We start from the raw sequence: 23,934 nt of genomic DNA on the forward strand, positions 1-23,934 counted from the left end.
CAATAAGAAACCAATTGTGTCGAAGAAAAAGTACCAAAAGCTCATTTGAACTGTGAAATGTTTAAAGGAACTATTGAGAAAATTATAGGAAAACCAGCAACAGAGGAGTCAGTTAACGCAGGAAACTCTGGCTGATTACCCAACTGTAAAGAGGCCTGGGCAAGAGGCGAAGAAAGGACAAAGTGGTCATACAGTGGTCTTGTAAAATCCTCTGTACCGTCAAAAGTCTTGGACTGACAGATGATTGTGAAGCTGAGGAGAACGAATCCTCCATGTTGAAATCATTATATGAATAGTGTGTTTTGAAAGTTAACCCAGCAGAGGGAAGCCAACTACCAAAAAACTGTGTTGATCGAAGTGAACCCGACCGAGGGGTGTCCACACTCCACAGTGAACTGTTAACAAAAGTTGGCGGGAGTGAACCCGGGAGAGGGAAGCCGACAATCGGGGACAAAGCCTGAAGATCTGTTTAAAAAGGCATTAAGACTTGTGAAGGTAAGCACTATTGGAAGACCAGAGGAAGTGAATTGTCCCCCTGGTCAAGTGGGTGCGAGCCCGGTCGCGGGAGATCCAGGGGTGAAAAGTCCTCACCCAAAGTCCTTTGAGAAAGGAACTTTTTGTTTGTTTGTTTGTTGTTGAATAAATCAGGCCCTTGAAGGCAAGAGACGTTTTGTTGAAAAGAGACTTAACTATTGAAGAACCTGATAGCTGGAATGGAACTGTCAGCTCATGAAGAGAAAGCTAGAGCGTGTGCTGTGCTCCAAGGTCCCACCTTGTCCCGTGCTGAAAACAGGGGGAAGGGAGACCCCAGGCAATCACATCTTGACTTATTTTTGGAACACTACTTTCTTTCTTGAAACCCTATCCCACACTCTTTCTGTAATTAGTTGTAAGGAATTGGCCATTTTTTTTTTTTAATATAGGCCCTTTTACTGTGACACGATGCCACAAGGACTGCCTTATTTTTCGTTTGATGGTCGAAGCTTGCTCCCATCTTAGATTTAGGTTTAGAGTAGGTGTTTTTCCACCCTGCATTTTCAGTTTAATTAACCCCCTTGAACTGTGATCATTTCTGTCTGTCTTTACTGTTGCCACCATGAGTTCCTTACAGCACCCAAGTTCTCAAGCTTCTAAGGTCACAATCGCCAGGTGTCTAGTTTCCGGCATCAACCACTGTTATGCCATGCAGATACCTTAGCCACCAAAGGGCATCCCCAGAGTTGTTACCAGCGGGGCCGCCAAATGATCTCCACCATTTGATTTTTGTAAGCACTATAGTCTGGACACCAGTTCCAGGTCCGATGGTAGCTGTAGTCAGGCCGTCCTTCGCAGCATTTTCACCACACAGCAAGGGTTGTCCCCTCAACAAAAAACTATTTCTGTTGTGGAATCTCCCATCAGTATGGAGGAAAGGGGATGAGATGTAGGAGAAAAAATGTTACTCACAGTAGTGACTACTTTACTCTTGGTCCATAGTCCTCTTTCCTTCACACAACCCACCCTCCGTACCCTGTAGATCTGTCAAGTATTAGTAGCCAACGAGCGGTCAAGGACTGTCGGGCGAGGCTGGTGGGAGAAGTCGGCGTGGGCGGCAACGCCTGTGTGTGCAACAGATTTAAAGGGGAAGCAATCCTTTTTGTAGTGCAAAAGTCTCTGGTCCAGTCCACGTGGAACGGAGGAGGAAAGAGGACTGTGGATTAGGAGTACAGTAGTCACTACAGTGAATAACTGCTTCTCTCCCCTATTTATTTCCCCTATAACTGTAGCTCTTATGGCACCACCCAGGAATCAAAACTAAAAACTGTGCTGCGACCCGCATCCTCCAACTTGCTGTACGTTTTCCCTGGGTGGTAAGACGCACTCGCTGCCCACCCTACCCCCGTAGGTGGTGGTGGATAAGGTTGAACCCCCCGTTACTTCTTCATAATATTGTGTAGTCTTCGGCAGGCCCGGTATCCCATTTTTTATCTTCTAAAATTGGGAGTTTTTGCATGGCTGGCAACATCTACTCGCCTAGGTGAGTATATTTTATGAACGTTGAGTTACCACTGTGTGCGGCTAGCTTCAGTGAGGCAGGAATATGCCAAACATGAAGTGGGCTTATGGTCCCCTTTCCTCCATACTGTGTGGGGGCCCAGCCCTGGGAGCATGCGCTCCCCTGACTCCGCCCACCAGCACCACTCCTCAATCCTATTTTCCGCATTGACAGGAGCGGACCAATTTCACCAGCGCTTCTGGATTAGGCCTCTGGCCTTGTAATTCCATGCGCTTTTCCCCAGGATATTTGTTCCCTTTTTTCTTCCATAGTCAATTCACAGTTTAAGGTACTCTGTCCTCTGGTGACACGCTCCTCCCGGCGCATGTCGCCAGCGCCGGGTTTCAGCAGGTGTCTGGCATGCGAGGATTCTTTCCCCACCTTGGATCGACACACACGCTCTGCCTCAAGTGCCTTGGTCCAGATCATGGCTGGGACGGCTGCTCCGCATGCAACATGCTCTCCCCACGTTTTTTGGAGAACCGCCTGGCCAGGTGGAGGGAGCTGTTGGCAAGATCACCACTGGAGAACCTAAAGGAATACTTCAGGAGGAAGACCAGGCCAAAGGTAGGTGCCGTGGTCTCCTCTGCACCCGAAAGGGTTACTCCTTCCCTGGGAAGCGTCCAAGCAGGAGGGGCCTTCCATGTCCTAAGACCAGCAAGGGGACCGAGGCTTGAGGAGCTACCGGGCATCCGGCTGAGGGGTCCACGGATGCTCCCGGTCCTACCCCTCAGGGGCCGCAAGGCTCTAGTACTGGGGATCTCCCCAAGAGGCTCTGCTCTGACACCGAGCACGATCTTGAGGGGGTTCCTGAACACTTTACAAGCATTACTAGCTCCATGGCCGAGGGCACTCCGCCTCCCAGGTACCTACTTGAGGTAGAGAAAAAGGTCTGAGCCTTTGCAATCAAACATGCAGGCGGAGACTGGTCCTAGTACAACAGTCGTCACGCAGCAGGCACGTGGTGCAGTGCAAGACAAAATGGCCGCCTGGCCAGACAAAATGGCGGCACTTCCCGGGCCTTCCCATTCCAACGCGCAGGCATCGGAATGCACATCAAGGTGAGATTGGTCAACACCAGTTACCTGGTCCACCTCATATCCAACTGCATACGCACAGGGGTGATTCTCAGTCCCTGGCTACAAGGACCCGCTCCCACGCCGACAGGCTTCTCACCAGTTTGCAAAGACAGGTACTTCGAGAAGTTCCTCACCGTGATGAGATTGCCTCACATGGGCACTATACTCAGGGGGGTCATCCAGGACATGCTCCCTCCTGTACCGTCTCAACCTCCTGTCATGTTTCAGACTCCGGCACCCCTCCTGGCCCAGGTTACCGCACCCCCCTAGGTGCATATCGTCACAGCGACTCTGCTCCCAGCGCAGCCCCCGCCGCAACCACCACCACTGCCAGTCAGCACTCCGTAGCTGCCGCAAGCACCCAGCAGCAGTACCTGACCTGCAGGACACAGCGGGGAGAAGGACGACGATGAGGACCAGGACACTTCCTCCTCAGCCAGTGCCTTCGATGAGAGGCTGGTGGGCGTCGCTGAATATCCTGCGATCCCTCTGCCGCAGGTTGAACAACCAAAGGTGGGGGCATTGGCATAGGTGCTGACCATCCGCTCAACCACAAGAACCAGTATGCCTTTGCAGAAGGATGTTGAAGCTTTAGCCAAAAAAGGCTGGCTGAAGCCACCTTCCACACAACCTACTAACAAGTGGCTAGATGCCAAGTATAGACAGGCAGAGGGGGATGCTCTCATTCTGTCGGGGCACCCTCAGCCACATTCCTCAGTTATAGTGGCAGCTTCTAAGTAGTCTAAGCCACAAGCCACCACATCAGCCCTCTTAGGAAAGGAAGAAAATCTCCTAGAGGCCTATGGAATGAACATCTATTCCATTGCTACGCTCCACCAGCGGCAGGCCAATGCAGACGCCATGCTTGCCGAGGTGTACCAAAAACTTTGGCGGGAGATAGCAGACTTCCTTCCTGAGCTTCCGGCACACAGGCAGGATTCAAGGCAAGTCTGGCATACGCGAAGATAGTGGCCCAGGATATTGTGGCATCAACTGACACCGCAGGCAGGGCTATTTGTGTTGCCACTGACATGAGGAGAACAGCTTGGCTGAAGGCAACTAAGTTTAACCCTGACGTGCAGGAACGCATTCTTGACCTGCAATTTGAGTGGGACCGGGGGGAGGGATTTGTTTCATTCAACTACGGACGAGGAGCTTGATAAAAATAAAAGCAGCTCCCAGACAGCGAAATCCCTGTCGATTTTAACCAAATCTGCACCCAAGACCTATAGCCAGAGTCACCCACATCTGACAGAGGTCGTACCTTCGGGGGCTTCAGGGCCTTTCAGGAGCAACGGTCGAATCTGCAGGATAGGTTGCCCAGCCAGAACTGACACAAACAGCATAAATCATCGCACAAGGGGTTCGTCCAGTCCCCCACCCAGGCACCAGCCCCAGAAGGAAAGAAACATTGACAGTGCCATACAGATCCACAGTTCTCCGGTGAGGGGCAGGCGTGCCCTTCACATTCAGTCCTGGCGGCCAAGGTTCACGGACCCATGGATTCTCTCAGTGGTTTCCTCAGGCTTCTGCCTGCTGATACCTGAGTTTCCTCTCCCCTCCCTTTTACCCCCCCCCCACTCCCACTCCCACAGATTGGGACGGCAACTCTTCTGTATCTTTGCCATACGCAAAAAGAACCAGGCTGGCCTGAGAATTCTACTAGACCTTTCATCCTTGAACCTTTCCCTACCCCTTCAAAAGTTCAAGATGGTTACGCCAGCACTCATTGCAGAGACACTGTGTGGGGGAGACTGGATGTGCATCCTGGATCTGAAAGATGCTTACCTGAACATCCGATTTCGGAGCCCCATCGTTCCTTTCTCCGGTTCAGGGTCATGGGTTTTCATTTCCAATACAAAGTCCTTCCATTCGGCCTCAATTCGACCCCAAGGGTTTTTACAAGGTTAATGAATTATGTAGCAGCCCTGCTCAGGGCAGAGGGCCACCACCTTTGCCCATACTTCGACCAGCTTGTATGAGCGGAGTCGCCCAAGGGAGTCCAGTGCACAGCTTCCACACTTATGCACATGCTATACGATTTGGGGTTCTCTATCAACCTCAAGAAGTTGCAGTTACTTCCCACACAGTCCTTAACATTCCTGTCTTATTTGGGATACAAGGATGGAGACAATCTTCCCCTCAGAGGACAAGATCACAGCAATCAAGAGGGCCATTTTCTCAGCAGACCAGTGACCTCGGCATGGTGGTACCAGCACCTGCTCGGAATAACGGCGGCTTGCCTCCTGGCTGTCCCACACACAACACTCAAAATGAGTAGGCTGCAGCTACATTTCTCAGCCTCTTGCAACCAGGAAACGGGCTCCCAAGCGGCTTTAGTCAGCATACCACAGCACCTTCACCAGGACCTTTTGTGGTGGAGTGCAGAGGCCAACCTGTTAGTGGGCCGGACGTTCAGGCAGCCTCTACTGCAGATCAGCATCACAACAGACTTGTTGCTAGAGGGATGGGGGGCTAACCTGGACAAGGACAGTGTCCAAGGAGTGTGGTTGAGACAGGAATAACTGGAGCACATCAACTGGCTCGAGATGATGGCCATCTGCTTGCTCTCAAAGCATTCCTCCCCATTGTCAACAACAAGTCAGTTTGCATTCAGATATACAGCTCCTCATCTATGCATTTCATCAACAAGCAGGGTGTTACCAGGTCTCCTCCGTTCTGTAGGCTGTCTATCGACATCTGGAAGTGGGCACTTTCGAACAATATTTACTTATCAGCAGTCCACCTTCCAGGGGAATCCAAGTTGGAGGCGGACAGACCCAGCAGGCTGGGGGTCGAAAACTACTTGTGGCAGTTGAATGAGGAGGTTCTGAGGGGGATCTTCATCAGGTGGGGTGACCCTCAGGTAAACCTATGCGCCACCCTGAGCAACGGGAGATGACACAAGTTTGCATCCTCGATGGGACAGGGCAGAGGGTCCCTAGAGGATGTGCTGCAGATTCAGTGGAACGACATGTGGGCATACGCTCCCCCTCTCCCCCCCGCTCCATTGATTCATAGGGTCATCTGCAAGGTCAAGGAGTCATGCAGGCTTCGGCTCATTTTGATAGTGCTGTGGTGGCCAGCCAGACCTTGGTTCCGCGAACTCCTCCGACTGTCGGATCAACCTCTGGTCCCCCTTCCATTGGGACCAGCACCCTACTATCCCAACGGGAAGGTACAGTGGTTCAGCCTGCTTCGCAGAAGTTAGCCCTAGCAGCGTGGTTCCATAACAGTTCACTCTGAAAAATCTGCACTTTTCCCAGGACAGCATAGCTATCATTCAGGGGCCAAGAAGCAACTGCACAAGGAGTAGGAGTATCGTATAGAAGGAAATGGAGCAGATTCTGTCACTGGGCTAAGGCAAACAAGATAGATCCTCTGGCATGCACACTAGACAATGGGCCTCATTACACGTTGTGCAGTAAAAAAAGGCATTTACCGGCATGGGGTTATTTGCGTCTCCGCCCTCGCAAGAGCCCGCAAATTGTGGACTATTACGAGTATGCGGACACGGTAATCCTCCTACAGCCATGTCGTTAAACCCCCCAAAAAGTCCATTAACGGATTCGACCAAAGTGCTAATAGCACCTCCGCCTTCTTACTGCAGGCAAATTGCGGTCACCGCTAATTGCAGTCACTGTAAAAACGCGGATGCGGAAATAGCGTCATCGCACAGGAACGGGAAATAGCGCGGCGGCCATATTTAAAAACAATCCATTGCCATCCTCCGTATCCAGGACACCTTTCCAGGAAACTCAGACAAAAATCCTTCCAGGACACCCTAAAGATGCCCAACGCCGTAAAAAAATCTACAGAGCGGCAACGCAAGGAAACATTCTGCAATGAGGAGCTCATAATGCTGACCGAGACACTAGCGGCAAATGCACATGTGGTCTTCAGCAATGACATGCGGCGGGAGACCATCCTCAAGAAGAAGGCCATCTGGGCAGAGGTTGCCAACAAGGTCAGCGCGGTGGGCACCACCACCCGCATAGTTAAAGACTGTCGAAAGAGGTGGGACGACCTCCGTGTCAGGAACATACTGGCAGCGAACCGCAACCTGGCTATGGGCACAGGAGGAGGCAGCGAATCGCCTATTAAACTCTGTGAGTGGGAGGAGACATGTGCATCCACAATTGTAGTGGAATCCATAGAGGGAGTTGGAGAAATGGAGCATGGCGTGGCCACTTCGTCTGATGGAGGTGAGTGTATGCATCCAAAAATGCACAGTGAAGTGTGAGGGGCCCCCCAATTATGTGTCCATATTAATGCCGTAGATCCAGCCACAGCCATACATGCATGCATCACCACATACACGTGCAACACAGACCCATTCATGCATGACCCACCAAACATCACCATTACCTGAATCCACAATTAAGAGGGCCAAATGCATAGAGCGGCATGACGTAATCATTCAGCATAAGGCAGGTCGAACCATAAATGATGAATATCCCCATTTCTCACCCCTACAGGATCACACACTGAAACTGAGGAGCCACGCACTGCGACACCTGCTCCCCCATCCACCAAAGAACCCAGGAGAGATGCCACAAGGGACACCGCCATAGCCTCAAGGGGAACCGGGAGGAGTGACCATGACCAGAGGGACAAAGGCAGCAGTAGCACCAGTTCCACGCAGCCTGAGGCCATGCCTGCTGCCACCGTAGCACCCACGGTAGTGTGTCTCCCTGCAAGTGAAACCAGCATGGAGGGCACGCACTCCGCTGCCAGCAGTTCAACTGGTGAGGCAGCAGCCACTGCCCCACTTTCAGATGAGGAGGAAGCACATGGCATTGTTGATCAAAGCCAGACCCCCACACCAACACGCTCCATACTGGCAAGCCCAAGGTTGTCATCAGGTCCGAGTAGCCATGGAGGATCACCCACCCCCACCCTGGAAGGGTCATGGAGCCCCCAGGTATTCTCACCTGATGCCACTGCCATGGATCAAGGCGCAGCAGTCATCCCACCAGCACCTACCATGCAACATGACCTCTCATCCATCATCCAGAGGCAGGCAGAGATCACTGGGCTAGTAGGGCAGCATGTGGCTGAGGCAGGCCGTCTGAGGGAGGACCTCTGTATGTATGCACGGCAGACAAGGGAGGGCATGGAGGCATGCACCAACAGGATCTGCAATGAAATGGCCCAACTCAGGCAGGCCATGAACCGTATAGCTGACGCGATTGAGCGCCGATGCCCACTCACAACCAGGATGAACCGGGCACCACCTCCTCTGGGAGTTCCCGGCAAACTAGACCCTTCGCCTGTCTCTGCGCAACCTGAGGCGCACCACATCCCAACCACCAAATGACAGAGGAGGCACTGACAATTAGGGCCAGCAAGGACTAGGTGGCACATGTGTAGAAGGACACGGTCACACCATGAGGCTCACGTGGGGGGAGGGGGGTAAGGGTGTTCTTGGGAGTGTTGTGGGGGGAGTGGAGTAAGTGTGTTCTTGGGAGTGTTGTGGGGGGAAGGGGGTAAGGGTGTTCTTGGGAGTGTTGTGGGGGAGGGGGGTAAGGGTGTTCTTGGGAGTGTTGTGGAGGGAAGGGGTAAGGGTGTTCTTGAGAGTGTTGTGGGGGGCGGGGGGTAAGGGTGTTCTTGGGTGTGTTGTGGGGGGAGGGGGGTAAAGTCGTTTGCACAGTTGGGGCCATGCACTTAATTATTGTCTTTTGTTCACAATACACTGTTGAAAAGTTGAAACACAGGCTTGGTATTCATCATTGTGTGTGTGTGTGTACTGTATTGGGGAGATGGTTCTTTGTGGCACTGACCACATGCATCAGGGCAGTAATACCCATCTGCATCCATAATAGTCATACCTTGGATGTCATGGAATCTGATACATAAGAGGCTGACGCACGCCGTGTCCCTCCTGGACATTGCCACTTGCATGTCCCTGCGAGCCTTTTCACCCATCCTCATCACCATCCACATCATCCTCATCTGGCGCTTGCATGTCAGGTGGCATAGGCACATTCCGTGTGATGAAAGTTTAGTCCGGCATCACGCATGCCATGGTTATCTTCGGCACTTTGTCATGGCCGTACAGGAGAGCCTCACCCGGCACGCTTAGGCACCAGAGCTGTGTGTTGGAGAGGCCGAATGCCTGCTCCATCACGACGCAGGTACAGGTATGTGCAATATTGTTGTCCTCTTCCTACTGGTTCTGTGGGTTCCATACAGGGGTTAGGTGCTACCTCTTCAGGGGATAGCCGGCTTTGCCTGTATGGGGTGAAGAATGGGTTCCTGTTACTGGCCACCCTGCTGTGGACTGTACATGTCACACATGTCTTCTTTGCATTGTGATTGGAAGTCACAACTGACAGCATGCATGCAGACAATCTGCGTGACTGCAATGTACAAAGCTAGGCTCAACCATGCAAGTCGACATGCTCGAAACATGCCTCTGCAAGTAATGGAAATGTCCTGGCTGAGGCCAGGCCTCAGGTGTTCTTGGGCCCAGGCAAATTTTGTACCGCTATGCCAGTGTGCAGCCATCCCTACATCCATGTTGCTGTGCTGCGGGGCATCACTTCAGTGGTGCTATGGGTTTGTGGCCATGTGCCATGGCTAGGGGTGATTCCTTTGCATGCATTCTAGGGCACATTGCGGTAATGATGTTGTGCTGTCCAAATTCTGTATGACTGTCCTGAGGGCAAGATGATGATTTGTGTATTATGTGGTGTGGCATGATGTGAAATGTGGGTGTGGATGGATGTGTCATCTTTGAAATGTTGGAATGTATGCAATGTTGTTCAGCTTCGCATTTCATGTGGGGTCTTATCAGGCACATTCTGAAGTCACCCAATGGACATTGAAGTACATCTGTATGACCATTTGTCCCACACACGCCAGACAATTCACAGTTGGTGTATCGTTTCCCCCCCCCCCCCAATCACACCGCCTTGTGCATGGCCTGCTACTCACCAAGTTGCCACGATCGTTGGCCAGCTTGTCGCTCCATGTTGCTTGGTATGGTTGAGTTCTGCAGGACCATTGAATCATGCGTTGATCCGGGATGTCTGGCACAACAATGTGTGATTGTCTTGTTTGCATCACATGCCATTTGGAAAATTATTTGGTGTAAATATTTTCTGTTTCTATGGACTACTTCATTGTGATGTAGGACCACCAATTCCACATGGTTACAGTTGCTGGCACCGATGCTATTTGGGATGTTTGCAAGTGAATAGATGTATATTTTGGTGTTTGCAATGTCCTGGGCAGTCCGTGGCAGGAATATGTGTTCATGCCCAAGCTTCAGGAGGGTATTGTGTACCTGGTTCGGCGTGCATGGGAATACTGGTTGTGAGATGCCATGCATCTGCCACACATTATGCTGCTGCGAGCCTGTGGCCAGGGAGTGGAGCGCAGTCAACACCTGCACTAGAGGGGGGATTGCAGTTCTGATGTATATTTGAGTCTCACACTGTCGTCATGTATCTTATCCACTATGATGGTGATGGTATCCCAGTGCAGACGGTACAGGGTTTGTATGTGCTCAGGTGTCTGGTTCAATGTACTGGTTTGGATCCTGGAGATTGGTGGCTGGCTCTGTGGTATTTCTGGGTGCCTTGGTGGTGCTTGCTGCGCCTGTCTTGCCCTCCTCCTCCTCCTCCTTCTCCTCCTGTGTCTCCTCTGTGCTGCCTGTTGTTGGTGCTGCTGCACTGCAATCATGTCCTCCAGCCCATGTAATGCGGGCAGTATTAGAAGCATTTTTGTGTGGAAGGGGTGTGGAGGGCTCTTTTGTGCTGCCACAGTCTCCATCGCCTCCACCTGTGCTGGATGTGTCCACCTCTGGCAGGTGGAAGCACTGCTCAGGTCTCTTAATGGGTGGTTCGCGATGCCGGTATTTGCGCCATGCCGGTAAGGGGTTTTTGGGTCTTTCCCATGCCGCTATTGCCATGTCCGCCTACCTTGTGATGGGATGCTATTAGCGCCATGCCGCTATTTCTGACCTGGGGGTCGCGCGCCCACGGACTTGCCGCTATTAGTGGCACCGTACTTACCGGTGGCGCTAATAGCGGCAAGTCCGGGTCGTAATTAGATTGGGAATTTAGCGGTACCGGTATTCGCTTACCAGTACCCTTATTCCCTTACCGCCGTCCGTGTAATGAGGCCCAATGTTTTGTCTTTCTCAGCGCATCTGGCTCATACCGGTGTGCAGGTCGACACCTGTCATACTTATCTGGCAGCCGTAGGGGCTTACAGAAAATCAGGAGATAACATCTTCTCCTCCTCCAATCCAGCGGTCAAGAAACATTTGACTGGCCTGACCAGATTATATCTCCCAATCAAGCATCCACATCCGGTCTGGGACCTTAATGTGGTGTTGGGCGCAATGGCCCGCAAGCCTTTGAACCCATGGCGTGCACGGATAGGCTGTTGTTTGGTTGTTTATTATTTATAATGCGCATCAGACCCAGAGGTATCAGGGCGCAGCAGTTACAAGATAATGCAAAGCTTAGTTACAGGGAATCAAAAGTGTGAGGCATAAATTACAGAGCAGGATAAAATGCTTATTTACAAATATTACAGTCATTGGGCCTCATTACGGCCCAGGCGGAAAAGCATGGTGCTAATAGCACCATGGTTCATGCCGGTAATTTACCGACTCTGCCATGGAGAAAGGGGGAATTACCACCCCATTACAAGGTTGGCAGAGCGGTAATTCCCCCTTCCTCCATGGCCCTTCCCTATTCCCATTTTTGCCCCATAGGGCTCAATGGCAATAGGGAAGGCACTAAGTATGGTACCGCAAATTGCGGTACCGTACTTAGCACCAAGGTCCCTTTGTGGGTCCCTACTTTAACGGCTGGTGTAGACCAGCCGTTAAGGTCGGGTCCTGCAAAGGGACCTCGTAATAAGGCGCTAATGGGTTAACGGCGCCGCAGCCTTTTACGGCGCCATTAACCCATTAGCGCCAGGTTCATAATGAGGCCCATTATGTACAGTGTTATAGTTATTCCCAGTGGATCATATGTTAAGTCATGAGAGTGAAATACAAATCTTATAATGGCAGATTTTACAAATATTTACAAATGTTGTGAGCTAGGAGCAACAAATAAGGGTTGCAACTTGGGATGATCGTTAATTACAATACAGTTGCCATCATGTGGGTTAATAGTCATTAGCTTTCAGCCGCATGATGGTGTTGGTTCTAAAGTTGAGATAGGACTGGTCTATTCTCAGTGTAGGAGGCAGGGAGTTCCATAGTTTATCCGCTTTAACGGGGAAATTCAGGAGATAGCACCCTTCATTTCTCCCAAAGGTCGTGTCATGTTTCATCTTAATGAGGAGCTAGTTCTGCCGACATTCTTTGTAGATTCAAAGGACGAGGCACAGAAGGTGTTGCACTGTCTGTATGTCCAAGATTTTACTTGGACAGGATGAAAAGCTTCCGTAAATCGAATGCCTTGTTCATCACTTTTGGCGGGTCAAAACCAGGCAGTCAAGCAATCAAGGCTTCTAAAGCTAGGTGGATGGTGGTGTATGAGGAGCAGCACAGGTCTTTGCCACCAAACATGCATGCCCACCCCATCAGAGCAAAGGCCACGGCTGTGGCCTTCCAAAGGCACGTTCCATGGCAGACGATCAGTAAGGCAGCTACTTGGGCTACTCCATCAGCCTTTTGCAAACACTACTGCTTGGATGCCAGCACCAGATCTGACGCTGCATTTAGCCAGGCAGTCTTGAAGGACTTGTTTTCTTAGAGGAGCATGTCTCCTCCCCAGGGCTGCTTTCAGTTCTAATAGCCAACAAAGTATGGAGGAAAGGGGATGGGACGTAGGAGTAATTATAAGTTATCCACCGTAGTAACTAACATACTCCAAGTTCATAGTCACCTTTCCTCCATACGTCCCACCATACTCCCCCTTAAAAAACCTCTGTCATTAGGCATTGTAATGTAGCCGACACGTCAAAGGGACTGAGGAGTGGCACCGGTGAGCAAAATCAGGGGAGTGCATGCTCCCAGGGCCGTGCCCTAGCGTGCATCTACATTGAAAGTACATCTTTCTGGGGAAAAAGGTTCAGTTTCCCGTCCCTAGCGAGGGACGCCCATACAGTATGGAGGAAAGGGGACTATGGACTAGGAATATGTTAGTCACTGCAGTGAGTAACATGTCATTTTTCCAGAGAGCACTTTTAACATTTCTCTTATCCGTTACTTTGGCTCAAGTGGATTTCTCGTGGGTCGAGTAGGTGAACTAAGTTATGTGAAATGCATATTCGCTTTTGTGTTTCAAACAACAAAACAGGTTGCTTTGCCATTGTGCAGCGGTATAGTTTTCTCCAAATAATTAATCCGTGAGGATTTTCCTTTCTTAGGTTGGGAAAATATGCATTTAATTAGATTCAAAATACAATATTATTACCTATTTAAATTGTGTAATCATGGGATTGTCACAAGTAATGTCTTTATGCTTTCATAATCAATACTGAATACCACTTGATTTCAAGGAATATTTTATTATTGGACACAAATTGTCTAAATGTAGTGTGTCAATTCTACAGCAAGAGTGAGATGTACACTTTGAAAGTGAACTTCTTCAGCTTTTTTTGATGGAATGTTAAGTATTACATTTTATTATGCTTTCATACTATTAACTAATGTTATTTATGTTTTCAGAAACTAGGCTCCCCAATTCAAGTGAGGTATGAAGAGGCTAAGAAACAACCACAATTATTTGAAGAGCTGGGACACAAGCTGCAACATTACACTAAAATATTAGAAGAACACAGAAACCAGGTAAGTTTCTGGTGCCTTATCGATTTGGCAGTTATCACTGTCCTTTACAATTGTTTTGAAAACATTTTTTGTTATTGAAAGAAGCAATAGATACAAGAAGCAACAGTACTGTCAATGAATTAAAAGAAAACAGTCCAGCCCATGCATCTCAAGGCCTGAAGATGCTAATACTGTTCAAACCACAGCGTTGCAGAGGCCTGGTGGCTCAAGGTAATTTTTTTGACAGCTGTATTGGCAATACGCCTACATCTACATGTCTAGTGAGAGTGAATGGCTGTCTTTTCACCTTAATACAGGGATAAACCCAAAAGGAATGCCCATTGCCCCCAATCGAAGATGCCCTTGCTGTTGAACCATTTAAATAACAATGCAGGAGGATAAGACTATGAGAGGAGTTGTGTGCACAGTCAGATAAGAGCTACTCAATTACTGATAGGTATCACTGTCAAGCCCAGCTTTTTTGATTCACGAGTTAATGTAATTATTAGATGAATTTAGGGTGTGCTAAGTTTTCAAAATAAATCTAGAGCAAATGGAATCACTTGACTTATCACATGGGACAAACTATTTAGTTTAACTCGAGGAAAGCCCACCATTCAAATAGGCCCTTTCTTTACTGCAATGTTTAGGCATTAAAATTGTACATTCTCTGCCGTCAATTGGAGGTTGGGACAAGCTAACCACAAAGCACGTATTGGCAACCTTCCCTGGCCGGGCCACACGTCTCTACAGAAACCCAAACTTCACAACTGCATGCAAAAATTATTTGAGAAGTTGAGGCCGGTAGGCTGAATTTACTTTGCACATGTTCCAAGGGGGTGCTAGAAGATATTGCAGTCAGTGTAAAGAAACCTTAAAAATGCCGAAGGGAGGCGGGATGGCAGCTACTTTATAGACCCAGCTGCCTTTCCCGTTTCACACCTTGTTTTGGTTTAGTCTGATGGCTTGCCTCACTCTCATCATGCTCAAGAGCTGTGTCTTTGTGGCAACTTTCATGTGGCAGCATTATGTAGGCCTAAGGCCAAAGGGGTGTTGTTTCCTCTGATAACAAAACTTTGCCTACTCGATGTAGGCATAATCGTCCTTAAAATTAATGAAGGCTGGATTGCAAGATAGCCGCAGGTAGAGTGAAGTCGCACTCTCCTGAGCTCCTGGCCAGGCCCATGAAAGGAGGTAGAAAATGAAAAAGCATCCCAGAAAGTAGGAAACATTTGTAACCTGGTGAGAAAGATTGTGGCGGAACAGTGACAGAGTGTCCAATGTCGATGACTGCGGGCTAGGAAGTAACAGCGCCCGATACTGCAGAGAACATAAAATGTAGGCTGGGGAGGCAGCTCAGTGAGGAAGCGGGCCACCAGAGGTGAGGAGCAGCCGATTGCAGGCGTGAGAGAACCCTTCAAGTTTAGTTTAGTTTATTTGCTTGTATAGCTCACCTAACCCAAGGTTATCTGGGCGCTTTTGCTTGCATATACAACAATTGTTACAATATGGTATTAATGTTACAGGAACACCCAGTGATTTCAAGCATGTCAACAAGATACAGTAATATACAAAGTAGGCATTTGATTTGTGTTACAGGTTAAATAACATGAGTTGGAAGGTAATATACAGTGCTATACAGAGTTTTATACAAGTGTGGAGGTAGTTCTAGGATGAGCACTATGAAGGAAAATGCCTTGTGTTACATATCTCGGCGTTGGTCCTTTGCCGGTATGTAGTGTCAACATAGATACGTAGTGTACATATAGGTGTGGAGTCAGTAGTGGAGTGATGTTAGGGAGAATTCTCATTCAATGGCTAATTTCCCTTACCTAGTGAGTCCCTCAGCACCCATGTTTTGCTATGTGTGTTTCATCTGTTTTTGTGATTGTGGGCTCTGGAGTACAGCACTTCAGCAGCCCCCTTCTTTTGTGTTACACAGCACCTTCAGTGCAGTGACACAGGGCTGTCTTTCATACTTCCCACCGACTCCATTTCTGAGGCTGACTCTACTGTCCCCCAGAAAAGGGTAAAGTTGCCATTAACTTTACTTAGTCATTTAATCACAGATCCAGTACACCCCATCTTACATGGAGTACTGGAAAGGGTTAATCCGTAGCCCTTTTTTTCTGTACCTCCTAGAGCATTGTTTCGCTCTTTTAACATTTAGACTTGGCTGGTGGCAGTGGTATCTACACTAACTTTTCTACCACGATTATACTATATAAACGTAGTATTGTTGTAGTCTATTATATTAGCCTCGAACTTAAACCCGCTTGACCAAATAATTTTTCCTTTGGCTCTGGTCTTTATTCGCCATTTCTTTTTGTTAAAGTCCTTCTTGTGTTTTACTTTGCGCTGCAAACCTGGTTTGCCTTCTTTGTTCACTGTCTTTTGGCAGGCTTCTGCCAAGAAGCCCTCCTGTAGGCGTCTGGGTGTCTAGGTGGGCTGAATGTGAGGGAGGGGTGTAGTCATCCCCTGCACAGGGTATCCTAGGAAACCCAAGTCAAACTTTGCCATGATTAGCTGCGGTGGTTGTCCGGGCTGGACAACCCCCCTGCTGCGTGATTGACAGCCAGACTGTGTGAATGGGGGATTTTCGCATAAAAGGCAGGACTCTTGGGCTAGAAGTGAGAGTCGCCACTGGAACTACAAGGAACCGAAGAGAAGCAGAGAAGAAGTTGGCTGCTGCAACTATCCCGTCCTGATGAAGCCCTGCTGCAGTCCTGAGCTATCTACCCTTCAACGACCAGAGAAGATCCAGTCCGGAGTCTTCTTCCCTTTAGCCTGGTGGGGATAACCAGCTCATCTTCTACAGCCAGAGGATCCTCTTCGTGGTCGAAATCGCTGCACACTGCTGTAGTGGTCCGGATAGCCATCTCAAGAGCCTCTCCTGTTTTTAAGGAGCGCACCTTTTATTCACCGTCGCTGCTGCCGGCTTCAGCTCGGTGTGGTGCAGACCTCTCCAGACATCCTCTTTCTTGCCGAAGCTCCAGGAACCGTGGGTCTGCAGTAAACTACCAGGAACAACTGCCGTGGCACCAGCGTCTTCATTGAATAAGGTACTGTGTTCTGCTTCAGGAATTCGGGCGAATCCCTTTTCATCCTCCTACAAGGCTTGTCCTTACCTTCCCCCCTTCTTAAAACTTTTGCTTCCTCCATTGACAATATCTAAGTACTCCTGGCTACGTTGAATCGTGAACTGTCAGACTGTGTGATCCTCGACAACAGGAACCCGGTTCCACTTGACACTGACTCCGGCCTATTGATTCTTGAATTTCTGTCCATGAGTGTCCTCTGATTCTATCTGCCTTGACAAAAGTATTGCCTATGATTTTTGCCCCCAACTCTCTCTGGGTATCTCAGGTGCTAAGTGTGTTTTTGCCCCGGTAACATTTCTTGCCGCGGATACGCGTTTATTTAGTAAGACCGAACTGTCATTACTGTCAAAAAGTGATCGCATTTGTATTCCTGGTAACATTTCTTGTTTCACAACACTGGTCCGTTAAAACATAGGGTACTTACCCTGAGTTATACCGTACAAAGTGAATTGGTTAGTTGTAGTGTATTTTACGTGTGGTTTTGAATTAATAGAAGTGTTGTGTTTATAACAAACGGTTTAAAAATAAATGTACTTATATTCTTTACCTGAAACCTTGAGTCAGTGTTTGCTTGAGTCACAGTAATTGTGGTCCCTTTGTGTAATCTCTGCTACTGCTCATATACTCTTGAGATAAGCCTGGCTGCTCTGCTACTGCTACCACTTTAACATGGTAGTACAGGCTTGTACCAAAGGTAAAACCTGTATTGCCACCTGTAGTCTTAATTGTGTGTAGTGGTCCTTAAGGGCACTGCACAGGATTCTGCCAAACAATTGACCTCTTTAATTCAGCTGGGAGCCGAGCCAGGATTTTACCTTGTTTCTGAAGGATGGTTTGATTCTTAAAGCAGGGGGCAGAGCTGCGAGAACTGAGAAGATGGATCCGTCTGCTTTATGTAATTTGAATTTGGTAATGTTGAGGCAGTGAAGGTAGATTCTTCTGGTAGGTCTGGATGATTCCTTTCTAGAAAGGTAATCCAAAGTTAGCGTGTTGCTGTCATTTGCTGTCATCCCCCCCACTAACACTCCCCTGCACTCCCACCCCCCCGGGAGGCAGAGAGCGAGGAGCGAGAAATATATGCGGCAGAGACCGGGCTGATAGGAGGTCAAGAGGCACAGTGAAAAAGAGGGAGAAGCCGTGCTCCGGTACGTGGGAGTGCAACGAGAAGCGGGAGGAGGGTCCTGCGTTTGGGGGTTGTAACAGAAATTAGATTGTGGTGCACAGAGTTGGCGAACAGAAGAAGAGGCAGATAAGCCCAGAGCCAGGCTTCCTACACTCGTACATCGGGCGTGGACACCTGTGAGCCTCCAGCCCCATGGGGAGTGAAAAGATCTGGTGCCCTGGTTCCTCCCGGGACGCCAGAGAAAAAAAATATAAATACGTTGATCACCCGCACCCCCAGCAGTGGTCCAAGGAGATACGGATCGGCCGGATACACTGGGTGGGTCCCAAGTGGAGTGGGGAGGGCACCAGGCCAAGAGATATGTTAGCTGCACTGGCCTCCTACGAAGAAAAAGAGAAAATACTCAGGGCAGCCAGGGGCCAGGCTACCATATCTATCAAAGGCTTGCAGGTGAGCCTATTTCAAGATCTGTCGGCTACTACGCTCCTGAAAAGAAGAGATATGTGGCCGGTAATGAGAAGGGAAGGAGGGGTGGGGACAAGGGGAACCACACATGGGGGCTGTAAAAATGCAGAGGGTCATGGATATATAGAGGGTCCAAAATATGCCTGGGAGAAAACACGACATGGCTAAGATGGGACCGTTACTAATTCTCTCACATAACGTTCGGGCCATGAATACCCCAGTAAAGAGGAAGAAGTTAGGTACACAGATAAAGGGGAGCGGGCGGATTTGATAACATTTCAAGAAACGGCATATGCACCAGTTCTCACAAATCTACCAAGCGAATCCCTGGAATAAAATTGCAGGAGTATTAGTGGTCTTAAAAGACTCCCTAGGGGCTAAGGTTACGAAAACATTAGCTAATCCGAATGGGCGGTTTATTTTTCTACGCTTCTTGTTGGAGAAAAGGGTGATGACAATAGGCACCATATATGCCCCCAACGCGGGACAGGACTCCTTCGGACATCAGACACTGGGCAAATTAGAAGGCTTTGCAAAAGGGGAAATCCTCCTCACTGTAGACTTTAACATTGCCTGGGATCCCGAGAGGGATAGGAGTGGCCGGGTTATCAGTAAAGGCAAACTACCATCTAAAGCAGTATGCAACAGATTGGCAGGAATGGCAATGAGAGACCTCTGGCAGGAAAAAAAAGGGGCAGGATATGGGCTACATATGCTTTTCCCAGATCCATCGGTCGTTCTCCAGAATAGACTACGCATGGGGCACCTCTGGTATATCGGGGCGGCTAACTCACATAGGTAGGCCCGATTTCCCTGTCTGATCACGCACCTTTAAAAATCCATCTGAAGGGGCTAAAACCGAGTAACCCAGTGTGGTCCTGGAGAATGGCAGGAGAAATTCTTAGGGATGAAGTACTGCGAGAAGCAGTGAGGGATAAAATATCAGACTATTTTGCATTAATGATACAGAGGGGGTCGCCCGGCACGGTATGGGATGCCTTTAAGGTTGTTCTGAGGGGGGAAACGATCTGCCTGAAATTCCTAAGAAGGAAAGACAAGGATAAACTAGAAAAGGACTTGGAGACCATCGTGGGAAAAGCCCAACGCCTATTGCGCTATTAAATATCGATGCAAACATCTATACGGGGATTCTAGCAGAAAGTATAAAGGCAGTGCTGCTGTGGGTTATAGGACCTGATCAATCAGGATTTATAGCGGGGAGACAAACATGGGACAACACTATAAGGGTAATTCACCTATTAGAAAAGCTAGAAATAGGTAGGACCACGGCCACCCTGATTTCACTGGATGCTGAAAAAGCTTTCGACAGGGTGGAGTGGCCCTATGTGTTCCAGGTAATGGAGCAAATGGGGTTTGGCCCGAAATATATACAAATAGTGGAGGCAAATTACAGAAACCCATCGATGAGGCTGGCAGTTAATGCCCACATCTCTGAAGCGGTAAACATAGAGCGAGGGACCAGGCAAGGTTGTCCCTTGTCCCCCCACCTATACGCCATATATCTGGAACCGCTGCTGGCCACAATTAGACAAAGCCAGGCAATGAAAGGGGCCCATTTGGAGAGGAAACGCACAAAACGCCTGCTTACACGGACAATATGTTGCTAACCCTGGTGGAACCGGCCTCTTCTGCCCTCTCCCTGGTCAGAGTATTAAAGTAACAAGAGGGACTCTCGTGGCTCAAGATAAATATGGGAAAATCGGAAATGCTGGAGGGGAGCCTGGCCAAGGAGGTGATCTCTGCATTGCAGAGTTGTTCACCCTTTCGCCCAGCAGCGGGAAGCATAACTTACCTGGGAATCAAATTGACCTTTACATTTTCAACATTGTACAAAGCTAACCACCCGGACCTAATCAAAAAGACGCAAGCAGATTTTGCCAAATGGAATCCGCTGCAGGTCTCCTGGCTGGGGCGTATAAATACAGTGAAGATGGTAACCGCCCCTAGGCTACTGTATACATTTCAAACACTCCCAATAGGGGTCCCTAAGGCATTCTTTCAATCAATGAACGCAACAATCTCTAGATTAATTTGGCAAGGAAAACGCCTGAGAGTAGCTTTGGACCTCCTGATGACCCCAAGACAGTGCAGGGGCTTGGGTTTGCCCAACTTATATCGATACTACGAAGCCGCCCAATTGAGAATAGTACGGAAATGGTTCTCGGATAGCAAGGATAAAGTTTGGGCGTGGATTGACAGAGCGGCAGCGGGGTGCCCATTGTCGGTTCTGCTGTGGCTACAAATGAAAGATAGGTCCCCTAGTGTGAGGCGTAGTAGGGTACTCTGGACCACCTGCGATATTTGGGATAGATGGATCAAAAGGGGATATCTTTCTACTATCCCATCCCCATTCACCCTTATGTTTGACAACCCTAACTTCACCCCGCGAATGGGAAATGGCACCTTTGGCCGGTGGAAAGAAAGACGGTGTGTAAAAATCAGGGATATCGTGTGGGAAGGGGAGATGACATCATTTGAGGATTGTAAGGTACACGTAGGGCTAACGGAGGGAGATCGATTTGAATATATACAGCTGAGACACTGGTTGAGACAGAGGGACATCAGTCAGGCTGCAACCAGGAAACTAACAAAATTTGAGACATATGCTACTACACATACGGGGGATAAACATTTGGTCTCCGATATCTACATGATCCTTCAAAAATCCTCGGATATAAAGATATGGCCATATCAAATAGCCTGGGAGGGTACGCAGGGAGAAATACTCCCAGAGGCATTTTGGAAAGAACTTTGAAGGAACATTCCAAAAATGACAAGGTCCCTGGAGACACGAGAAGCATGGTATAAAATGATGTTACAGTGGCACTACACCCCTAGCAGACTTCACATAATGTATAACTCGGTCTCACAGGAATGCTGGAGGGTGTGCAGAGAGATTGGGGACTCGGGTCACATATGGTGGGGGTGCCCCAAGATTAAGGGCTTTTGGAAAGAAGTCACAGATTATTTGCAGAAAATGGTCCCGGAAATTCAATCCCTTTCCTTGGGTGAGAATCTGTGTGGTCTATTAGACCCGGAGCAATATATAATCTCAAAGCCACAGAAAAGGGCCTTAGTAATCCTGTTAATATCGGCTTGGCAAGTGATTGGGAAACATTGGCGACAAAAAGGCCCACCCACAGCGACAAGCTGGCTGCGACGGCTTTGGGACACAATAGCAATGGAGTGGATCACATAAAAGATCCAAGGGAATTCGGAGGGGTTTCGGAAGGATTGGGGAGAACTTCTTTTCTTTTTGCAGAGTGACTTTGTACAACAATGGTGCCCAGAAAATATACGGGTGCTGGACATAGAGTGACAAGCTAAATGAGCTGATTTGTTCTTCTCTATCGACAGTCCATATGAACCCAATTCTCCTCAGCAGGACTAAGTGGTCCCCTGGGGTGGGGGAAAGTGGAGGGGGGTGATTTGAGGGGAGGGATAATGGTGGAAGGGTATGTTTGTTGAAAATGTAGATAAAGAAAAAAAAATGTAAAAATAATTAATTAGGGCTCGTTAATGAAGGAAGGCCTATGCTATTCCTTGATTGTGACTGATTGCTGGTTTTGGACTCCACCAGACTGACTCAGCTTCCTAGGACCCGTAAATGCTCCTAAAGTCTCTTCTGCCCGATATGTAACTTTTTTCATTATATATTTTTTACATTTTCCTCGCATTCCCTTCCACTTGTTTTCCTACTTTCCACATCTTACCATTTTCTTTAGACATTCAGCGTACTTAACCAGTAGACAAATTAACGGGTCAATTTTGGTTTCTAGACACCGGCTCCCACTGCACTCCACTCTCTTCTTGACTTGACCGTTGGGTCTCAGTTGCTAGAGTGATAAAATCTTTGGAGGGAGTTGAAATACACTGAGTCAAACGTGGTACCTGAGGGCTGTTGTTGTTTGTCTTAAATCCAAGGAATGTGCTACGTGTGAGGAACCTGAGGGTATTCTCACTTCTAGACCCCTTGGATCCTCTGCGTAGGTGGGCAGGGAAAGGCAGTTTCACAGTTGGAGCAACAACTTTACATTTGACAGCGCAGCATCTTCTGAATAAATGCATAACAATCTAACTTCAACGACCCCCCCCTCGGACCCTCTTTTGATTGATTACTCATTTTTCATGCAGTCTGTCTCTCTCATCTGGATCCACTTGGGCCCTAGATATAGCCGCACCTGGCATGGTTTGAAGGTCAGGGCCGGGAATCTTTGGTCATAATCGAGTAGGGGTGACCAGATAGCTTGGATTTGATGGAGCTTTCCTTCTCCAGCATGGGGTCTGGCATGGATTCACATGCTCATGAATATTCCCCGTCGTCAGGCTGGGAATCCTCGGTAAAGAAAAAATCAGTGTCAGTTTCGTTTCTGATCTGTCTTTCGTAGTAGTAACCAATCACTGATCTCTGCGTCATACTGACCACAGCCAATGACTGCCCTCTACCTAAGCCCCACCTCTGGCAGCCATCTTCAGATTTTTACCGCACGTTCAATTGTTGGGAGTCCTCGTGCTTAGTTCTCGAGCTTTTACTGCGTGTTTCGCGCTTTTTCAGGTGAATTTTCAAATTTTTTCGGTTAATCGAGCCTCAAGTTCCACCGTTTCTACTCCCGTTAACGGTTACCCGTTGCAGGATTTTCCTACGCCCCTCAAGGGTGAAGATTTCGTTGAATCAACTTCTTGGAGGATTCCAGAAGATTCGCGGCCTACTTCGAGATGGCCCAGGATGCGAGTTTGTCGCCCGGTCCCAAGCTGTTTCGCAGCTGCCCTGGATGCGGGCTGCAGAATGTGTTTAAGGAAGACGAACATTTGCGATGCCTCTACTGTCTTCATGGGGACAAGACTCATTTAGAGAAGGACTGCCAGTTCTGCAAGAACTTGTCGGAGCGGACCATGAGGGACCGTCGATCCCGTCTCGCCAGCTGGTTGGAGAAGGGCTCAACGGGTGAGAAGAAGAAGAAAGGGTCCGAGCGGGCTTCTGAGTCCTGTGCGGGCACCCCGGCGACGGGGGCTCAACACCAGGCCAAGCGCCGCGAGTCTGCTGGCTCCGGGAGCGCCGAAAGGGCGGGCTCTTCGGTCGCCAGGCAGGGCGCACCTTCCCCGGCACCGTCAACCATGAGCCAGCACTCCGGTTCGGGGAAGAGGAAGTCCGAGACCCCGGGTAAGCTTCGGGAGAAGCCCCGTCCGATCTCGGAAGAGGGGGAGCGAGGCGTCGCCCCTCCCCCGAAGGAGAAGGCCCGGGACGCACCTAAGGTGGTGAAGACCCCTACCCAGCAGGCAAAGGCCTCTATCGAGGCGATCGCGGCGACTCTGGCCAAGCCGGCAGAGACCCCGCCAGCGGAGACTGCCTCCGGGACTAGAGTTTCCCT

At 49.2% G+C, this 23,934-nt stretch overlaps 1 protein-coding gene across 1 annotated transcript in view; it reads left to right on the plus strand.

The window, feature by feature from the left end:
* Nucleotides 1-23,934, plus strand: part of HSPH1 (heat shock protein family H (Hsp110) member 1) — a 2,244,846-nt gene that overhangs the window by 1,960,885 nt on the left and 260,027 nt on the right. Inside the window, exon 16 of the mRNA XM_069639955.1 lies at nt 13,757-13,876. Coding sequence (XP_069496056.1) covers nt 13,757-13,876 — 120 coding nt within the window. The remainder of the gene's footprint in view (nt 1-13,756; nt 13,877-23,934) is intronic.

The sequence above is a fragment of the Ambystoma mexicanum genome, chromosome 7q (assembly GCF_040938575.1).
Source record: "Ambystoma mexicanum isolate Mex_15411 chromosome 7q, UKY_AmexF1_1, whole genome shotgun sequence".
Lineage (NCBI taxonomy): Eukaryota > Metazoa > Chordata > Amphibia > Caudata > Ambystomatidae > Ambystoma > Ambystoma mexicanum.